Source organism: Rosa chinensis, chromosome 6, assembly GCF_002994745.2.
Source record: "Rosa chinensis cultivar Old Blush chromosome 6, RchiOBHm-V2, whole genome shotgun sequence".
NCBI lineage: Eukaryota > Viridiplantae > Streptophyta > Magnoliopsida > Rosales > Rosaceae > Rosa > Rosa chinensis.
Window position 1 is genome coordinate 1,026,909 of NC_037093.1, and position 9,298 is coordinate 1,036,206.

General features: G+C 41.0%; 1 protein-coding gene across 1 annotated transcript; it reads left to right on the plus strand.

Moving 5' to 3' along the window:
* Nucleotides 1-2,578: 2,578 nt before the first annotated feature.
* LOC112169496 (heat shock cognate 70 kDa protein 2-like) lies at nucleotides 2,579-3,291 on the plus strand. Its single transcript, XM_040507886.1, has 2 exons — nucleotides 2,579-2,925; nucleotides 3,171-3,291. Exons 1-2 carry the CDS (start codon nucleotides 2,579-2,581, stop codon nucleotides 3,289-3,291), a joined length of 468 nt encoding a protein of 155 aa, XP_040363820.1.
* Nucleotides 3,292-9,298: the final 6,007 nt, after the last annotated feature.

A 9,298-nucleotide genomic window follows, 5' to 3' on the forward strand; every position in this document is an offset into this window, starting at 1 on the left:
AAATTGGATTAATTACATTATAATTGGCTCAAGGATTAGCTTATTTCTAGTGTTTTAGATACAATTACATGCATATAAATGCTTGTAATCAGGAGCTATGAAATATCACGTGGCTGCATGGTCCTAATGAAGGGAGAAAAGTGTGGAAGTATGTTCCGTCTGATAGGAAAAACTGAGACCTCGAAGGTTGAAGGGAAACGGAGTGCACAAGGATGCAAGTACCTGAAGCGGGTCTCGTTTGTGAGTATAGCAGAGACTCCAGTTACAAGTTTCCATGTTTCAGACTATGGTGAGAAGGTAAATCCTGCTAGGAAAGGGGTCAAGTCGAGGTCCCTCTTCAAAGTCAACAAGTGATAGTTGTCTCGGGGCAGTTACACATGGTATTGGCCGATTGAATCAGGGGGAGTTAGGACAAATGCAATTGACTCTGATTATGTGTAACTGCGCAACTAGAAGGCCAATGAAATGCTTGTGGGTATAACAAGTTGTGTCTCGGATCGAGATGACTTCAAGGATTGAAGTGGTGGTGCGAAGCTCTCCACCAAAGTCGGGAGGGGGAGATTGTTGGGTTTGGTGCCTATCCCTCCTTGGTGGAGATATTTTGCATGGCATGAATGCATGATATTAATTGTTTGTGCATTCAAGGTGACAACTTATGCATGGAAAATTGGTGCATGGTCAAGTGCATGCATTGGGTATAAATGCATGGTCAAGTTGATGCATTGGGAATACATGCATGGTTAAATTCATGTATTGACCTTTTTTAGTCTTCCTAGGGAGTTAATGTGGGAGATTGGTGGTTGATTCATGTAGGAGCATTGATGAAGTGAGTCTAGAGACTTCTATCAATGGTATAAATATATGAAGCTTGTGTGGAGGCAAGTAGAGGAGAGGTCTAGAGCAACTCTAAGGGTCTTTGTGTATAGAAGCAAAGTGAGTTGTGTTCAAGAGTGTGAATAGCTCTTGGGGTAGAGTGATCTTCTAGGTTGAGAGAGGGTGTACAAGGGGTATCCTATTGGATACAAGGGCTTGGGTTGGGCATAAACTTGAGCGGTGTAATATTGTACTTGTGTAATTCTCTCATTAGTGAAGGTGAAACTCTCCGAGGACGTAGGCAAGGATATAGGCCGAACCTCGTTAAATCTTGTTGTCTTCTTGGCTTGGTTATTTCTTCTTTCTATCTCTACTTCTAGTACTTGAGTGGCGGAGGATTAATTCCCTAACAAAGGCGAGGGTCCAGCTATCGGCATCGATCTCGGAACAACTTATTCATGGGTTGGAGTTTGGCAACACGATCGCGTTGAGATCATAGCCAATGATCAGGGCAACAGAACGACAGCATCGTATGTTGCTTTTACCAATATTGGCCGTTTGATCGGTGATGCTGCCAAGAACCAAGTCACCATCAACCCTATCACACTGTTTTTGGTACGTGATCAATTTACTCATTGTCTCCATATATAATTAATCAACATGGCTGGTGTCGTATTAATTTGAATGATGCTGTCTTTAATTTGTATATACATTGTTTAGTTATTCTATGTTACCTATGAAGTTGATGAACTTTTTGGTTTCTTGGCTAACAATTAGATGACCTCTATATATGAAGTTTCAAACGTGTAAGGGTTTCAGGGAGTACCAAAGTTCAAACCAATCTAACTACGTACCTGTCATTAGCAGCTAGCTAGCTAGATTCTAACCACTCCATACTTTGTAGTTCAACTTTTATTTAAACATCTTTTACGGTTTGTAACACTACCAGTGATGCTTCTGTTTACAATTTCTTAACTGTGTCAATTCATAATTAATGAAGTATGTTTTGTTTGCAATTTTTCAGATGCAAAGCGATTGATTGGCAGGAAATTTAGTGATGCATGTGTTAAGAGTGATATGAAATTATGGCCTTTCAAGGTTCGTGGTGTGGGTGACAAGCCTATGATTATGATCAACTACAAGAATGAAAAGAAACAATTTGCCGCTGAGGAGATATCTTCAATGGTTCTCCATAAGATGCGCGAAATTGCAGAGGCCTATCTTGGACTAACAATAAAGAATGTTGTTTAACTGTACCAGCATACTTCAATGACTCTCAACGACAGGCTACAAAAGATGCTGGGTGATTGCAGGCATGAATGTGATGCGTATTCTTAATGAGCCAACAGCCGCAGCTATTGCATATGGTCTTGAGTCTTGACAAAAAGGCCAAGACTATCGGTGGTAAAATTGTTCTCATTTTCGATCTTGGTGGTGGTACTTTTGATGTTTCCCTTCTTAAAATTGAAGATGAGATTTTTTAGGTAAAAACTACTGCCGGAGATACACATCTTGGGGGAGAAGACTTTGACAATAGAATGGTGAACCATTTTGTGCAAGAGTTCGAGAAGAAACACAGGAAGGACATCAGCAATGACCCCAAAGCACTGAGAAGATTGAGAACATTTGTGAGAGAGCAAAAGGACTCTTTCTTCAACTGCTGAACCACCATTGAGATTGATTCATTATTCGAGGGTATCAACTTCCATTCCAAAATAACAAGAGCAAAATTTGAAGAGCTCAACATGGATCTCTTTAGAAATGTATGGAGACTGTGGAGAATTGTGTGAGGGATGCTAAAAGTGATAGGAAAATTGTTGATGATATTGTTCTTGTTGGTGGATCTACTAGAATTCCCAAGGGACAACAACTATTGCAAGATTTCTTTAATGGTAAGGAGCTTTGCAAGAGCATCAATCCTGACGAAGCAATTGCATATGGTGCTGCCTTACAGGCTGCAGTTTTGCGTGGTGGCATCGAGAAGGTTCAAGACTTACTCTTGTTGGATGTAACTCCACATTCCCTTGGTTGTATGCGTTACACAGGAGAATATAGAGTTTATGTCCCAAGAAACACTACCATTCCCACCAAAAAACTAAAATGGCCACAACTGTATTAAAAAAACCAAATCGGTTTGATAGTTCATGTGTATGGGGGCGTAGAAACAAGAGCAGAAAAAACAAATTGTTGGGTCTATTTGAGCTTAATGGAATCCCTCCTGGTCCAAAAGGAAAACCTCAATTCATTATTTTCTTCGAGATCGATGCCAATGGAATTTTGATCATCTCCGATGAGGAAAAACGACACCATCTTAAGAATATATAAGATCACAATTAATTCCAATTACTGAATTACAGAGGGGGGTTATCTAGAGTGGAAATTGAGAGCATGATCAAGGAAGCAGAGAAGTACAAGTTAGAGGACCAGGACAATAACGAGAAAGTGAAGGCTAAGCCTGCATTGGTAGACTGCCTATAACATAAGGGAGTAGAGTTTCTCGTTTCTTCTTCTATCAGCACGTACGACGCCAGAAACCCAGCTCAGACTAATCAAAGCTGAAGCTCCGAGCTGACATGTTTGGTCCCTCATTGTTGAAGTTGTGATTTCACTTTTGATTTACTTTACTTGTTTCTTCGTCAATAGTGATAGTTTGAGTATTCTATAATGATAAACTAACAAATCTCAGTTAAACCATTTAACCTAGAACCTTACAATTCTGAATTTTTTGTCAAACCCAGTTGGATGAATTATTAGTCAGATATACAACACTACCACTAGCTCTAAATCATAATTAAATCACAGCAAAGAAGAAGATAACGACACTAATAATTCATTGGGATACAACAGCTGGGAAGTATATGAATTAATGTAGGTAGGAATAACCAGATAATTGGTTAGTTCGGTGGTTGACCACTGAATGAACAATCTATGTTATTTTTTTGGATATAAATGGTGGTCGGGTGGGACTACCACTCCAGAGCCGAGAGCAACATGGTAAGATCCATCCCCATAGAGTGTTTTTCACATGCGGATGATCGAACCAGTGACCTCCTTTCTACCAAGAGTATCATTGTAGCGTTCGCCCAACATGCAGGGCCAGCTTGCTACCACTGGACCAAACCCCATGGGTGAACAATCTATGTTATTGCCAACACATTAAATGTAGTTCTTAATTATTTGATCCACATCAACAAATTTTTTTTTTTTTGGAAATAAAGGGGTTTGGAACCCAGTCAGGCTGGGTGCTCATCCCCACGCCCAAGTTATTATTACTTATATTTTGCCGCATGGAGGGGGACGTAATACCTATACCCGAGCATGTATAGTTCCGTTACAATTATCCTCATAGAGGACATCCTGAATGAAATCAGGGGCCTCAACTAAAAAAAGATCCACAACATGATCAAAGGTAGCAAAATGTGCCACTCTATTGGCCACATTATTTACTTCATGCTAGATATGCCGTACACTAATAAAATAAAAGCTTGCATATACTTCTTACAATCCTCTGGAATACGACTCACCTCATAATAGTCCTCAACTAGATGATTAAGAGCTTCAACAAGGGAGGAACAGTCGCTTTCAAGCTCGACATGCCTCCAACCCTGATGAATAGCCATCAACAAACCTGCCCTAGCCTGCAGGCCTCTGCTTCACTGTGATAGGCTGAGCATAGCTAGGTTAGAAAGGGATCTTGACCATGCTCCGTTGAATCTGCCCTGCTCATCCCGGACAGCCACTCCAACTCCACCAGCTTCACTAGTGCTCTTGAACGCTCCATCTATATTGATCTTCAGCCTACCACGAGGTGGAAGATCCACTTAGCCGTCGACCTTCTGTTGTCCCTTCCCACCACTCCACTAGGATGTAAATGACCCAACACTTATAAGATGATCTCAACTCTTGATATTTATAATTAATATTTTTATTAATAATCTAAGAGTGTATTTAATATAATCTAACCATCTATTTATGTTGGTGCAAGTGCACGTCGGTGCACTGAATCCTCCCCCTATTAAAAATGGTGGAATTTAGTTACGTAACAGAGAATTAGTCAATGCCACTATTTTCAAGGTAGCATAAATGTAATTAAATTGAAGCAACCAAGCTAAATTAATAAGGAGATAGAGGCCGTGACCACTTATCCAATTTTAGACTAAAAATTGTCAACTTACTCCATTAAGAGTTTTTTAACCTCATTAAGTGTTTGACAGTATTGCCCTCTCTCTCTCTCTCTCTCTCTCTCTCTCTCTCTCTCTTTCTCTCTCTCTCTCTCTCTCTCTCTCTCTCTCTCTCTCTCTCTCTCTCTCTCTCTCTCTCTCTCTCTCTCTCTCTCTCTCTCTCTCTCTCTCTCTCTCTCTCTCTCTCTCTCTCTCTCTCTCTCTGCGCCATGGCTGCTCCTGCTTCGGGCCAACACCTCCATCAAGTCAACACCGCCAGGTCCCCCAAGCCAGCCCTAAGATCGGAGCATTGCATCCGGATTCAAATTGAACCTTCGAGCGCCGCCGTCACCCAAAACAGACTATCTCTCTCTTTATCAAACCAGACTCTCTCTGCCATGGCTGCTCCGGCGCCCCACCTTAGGCTTCGGGCCAACAACTCGATCGATCCACCTCCGGCGTCGCCGTCGCCGTCACCCAAACCATAGATCCAACGATCCAAGGCCCATTGCAACAACTCAGCCCCAACGCCGATCTGACTCCGCTCCAACGTCGCTGTCACCCTAAAACACGCCCCAACCACTCCTGCATCGGCCTCACACTCCAGTGGGTGCCAAGAGTTTTTTTTTTTGTATCTGTAATGTATTCATTTTGGTTCACTTGAGGGCAATAATAATGATTATTTAAGGGTAATAATATGATTATTGGGGCAATAATATGATTATTATGAGGCAATAATATGATCAATTGTGCCTGTAGTGTATTCATTTTGGTTTTGGGAGTTTATACAATTCACTGGATGACAATAATATGATTATTGGAGGCAATAATATGATTTTTGGGAGGTAATAATATGAGTATTGGGGGGCAATAATATTATTACTGAGGGGCAATAATATGGTTACTGGGTATTATTAGGGGGCAATAAATTCAGACACCGGAATCCCGACACCAGTTCGGTAGCCGGATTCCTGTCATCAGTTGCCTGATTCACGTCACCGGTCACTGGTCGGCGGCCGGCCACTGGTCACCGAAGTCCGGCAAGGTGGAGGATGATTTCTCTCTCTAAGTGAGAAAGAAGGAGAGGGAAAAAAAAGTCCCAAAAATAAGTTAAAAAGCATAAAAAAGAATTAATTGGGTATTAGGGAAATAATCTCTTAGAGTGTTTTGGGTAAATGGGATTAAAAAGAATTAATTGTTGGGTTTTTTGCTTAGAATAGCATCTTGGCCAGATCTTCAGAAAGCAACCATGATCCTAGCAAAATGCAAATCAATAACATGGGTTAAAACAGAGACCGTGAACCCAGCCTCATAAAAGCATAGACCAAACTTTTAAGCATTTGTTAAAAGGAAAAAAAATGCAATAACAGATCATTTTCAAAGTTGTTGCAGAAGCAACAGATTAGATGGAAAGAAAAAAAAATCAGAAAGAAAGAAGAAAATAAAGACCATAAACCCACAACTTAAACAATAAGTCAGAACATGGCCACAAGCAAAACGTCAATTATATGCTAAAAAGAGATCAAGCCCTATCTTAAAACAGAACAGAAAGCACAACTCCACAGTATTGCAAAACTGGGAAGTGAGAGAGAATTATTGTTTTCTTATCAAATAAGAGTGCCATAACATCATCTATAAAAGTACCAGAGGCTTTGGCGGAGATGTATGAACCAGTAGGTGCTGGTGCAGCCACAACACAACTTAAGCAGAAACCTTGTATGTTAATTTTAGTACCAACACAATTAAACCAAAATTCAGCCCAGGATGTATTATAAATTTATAATGACTAAGAATTTATAAATCTCAGCATCCATGAAGTAGATATCCCCTTGTTCTTCATTCTACTTCCAGGCCTCCAGCCTCTTTCTACAGATAAAGCCTATAAAACACAGTATAACAAAGACTGGTGCTTCTTCGATTCAGCCTCAAGGAACCATCTAATACCAACTTCAACAAATTACAACCCTAAACAACTATGAGAAAGAAATACCAAAAAGTATATTTACAACCAAGCTTACCGATCTCTAGAATCCAGAAGGTATAATCTTCACTTCCTTATTCCTGGGAGAATGATTCCAACCATCTCATCATGATTCATAGCGAGAAGAAAGAAATCAAGAGATATTAAATTGCAAAGCCTAGATTGCAAAAAGGAATGTGTAAGTAGAGTCAGATTCCTTTGAACCTCCTTGTCCTTTATAGATGAAAAGCCCATACCCACACCGATTAGACCCACAAACTCAAAGAGAATGTCCGGGTTTTGTTGGGTTTGGCTAATTTGATTGACGCGTTAGAGAGGAGCGTCTAAGCTAGCGTGTGAAAGAGGCCCCGGGGAAGAAAATCAAAGAGCGAGAGAGGCCAGGCAACAAGTCGGCATAGAGCCCAAAAATCATTGGCCAGAGGAGACTTCCTTTGGGTTATTTGATTTCTAGTCAGGCAAGGATTGGTTTGAATATAAAATATAAAATAAATTCCTAATATTGCTAGGGATGCATCTCCTAGCTGAACAATGAATGCTCAATCTGTCACCATATATACTACGGATCGATCAGAGCCATTATCAATTAAGATTGAGTCTGTAGGCACGTATTCACGCCGGCAAGCTATTTACCTGCGATGAATTAATAATGGCATTAGCGGTGAAGTGTTGGGTTTGGTGCCTATCCCTCCTTGGTGGAGATATTTTGCATGGCATGAATGCATGATATTAATTGTTTGTGCATTCAAGGTGACAACTTATGCATGGAAAATTGGTGCATGGTCAAGTGCATGCATTGGGTATAAATGCATGGTCAAGTTGATGCATTGGGAATACATGCATGGTTAAATTCATGTATTGACCTTTTTTTAGTCTTCCTAGGGAGTTAATGTGGGAGATAGGTGGTTGATTCATGAAGGAGCATTGATGAAGTGAGTCTAGAGACTTCTATCAATGGTATAAATATATGAAGCTGCTTGTGTGGAGGCAAGTAGAGGAGAGGTCTAGAGCAACTCTAAGGGTCTTTGTGTATAGAAGCAAAGTGAGTTGTGTTCAAGAGTGTGAATAGCTCTTGGGGTAGAGTGATCTTCTAGGTTGAGAGAGGGTGTACAAGGGGTATCCTATTGGATACAAGGGCTTGGGTTGGGCATAAACTTGAGCGGTGTAATCTTGTACTTGTGTAATTCTCTCATTAGTGAAGGTGAAACTCTCCGAGGACGTAGGCAAGGATATAGGCCGAACCTCGTTAAATCTTGTTGTCTTCTTGGCTTGGTTATTTCTTCTTTCTATCTCTACTTCTAGTACTTGAGTGGCGGAGGGACTAATTTCCCTAACAAGTGGTATCAGAGCTTCGGCTTATCGGTCATGGGCTGTTAGTCATGGCAAGTTCTAGTGTCTCACATTTCAAGGTGGAGCAGTTTGATGGAAAGGGAAATTTCACACTATGGCAAAGGAGGGTGAAGGACATCCTAGCTCAACAAGGTCTTGCAAAACCTTTGAAGGGAAAGGATGCGAAGCCGGAGAAGATGTCAAATGAAGATTGGGACGAGTTGGAGTCCAGGTGTGTTAGCACTATTAGGCTTTATATTGCTGACAATATTATCAATAATGTTAATAATGTAGATTCGGCACCTGAGCTTTGGGAGAAAATAGAGAAGCTTCATCTTGGGAAAGGCTTGCAGACGAAGTTGAATCTAAAGCGGGATCTCTACAAGCTCAAGATGGGAGAAGGTGCGAGTCTCATGGAGCACATGAATGTGTTCAGAGGATTGGTAGATCAACTAGCAAAAGTTGATGTAAAGATTGAGGAAGAAGATCAAGCCCTTCTACTTCTTACCTCGCTTCCCGATTCGTATGAGAATATCATCACTACAATCTTGTATGGTAAGGATACATTAAAGATGAAGGAGGTGGAATCGACTCTCTTAACTCACGAGAAGCGGAGGAAAGCCGATGATTCCCAAGTTTCCGTCTTTGTTGCTCATGATCAGAATCAAAGGGGAAGGTCAACTACCAAGGGATCTAGTGGACATAGCATGTCTAAATCCAGGGGCAGGGGAAAGGGCAAGCAATGCTACAAGTGCAAGGAGTGGGGACACATAAAGCCGGATTGTCCGTTGTTGAAAGAGAAGGATGATAAGGGCTCAGATTGCTCCTTGGTTGGTATAGCACAGGTTTCAAATGATTTTGGAGAATTTCTCATAGTCTCCAAAGGTAATTACACTTGTTCTCAACGTAATTGGATATTGGATACTGGTTCTTCTCATCATCTTTGCTCCAGGAGAGAATATTTTGATACCTTCCAAGAAGTCCAAGGATTTGTGACTTGGGGTGATGGCACAAGGCG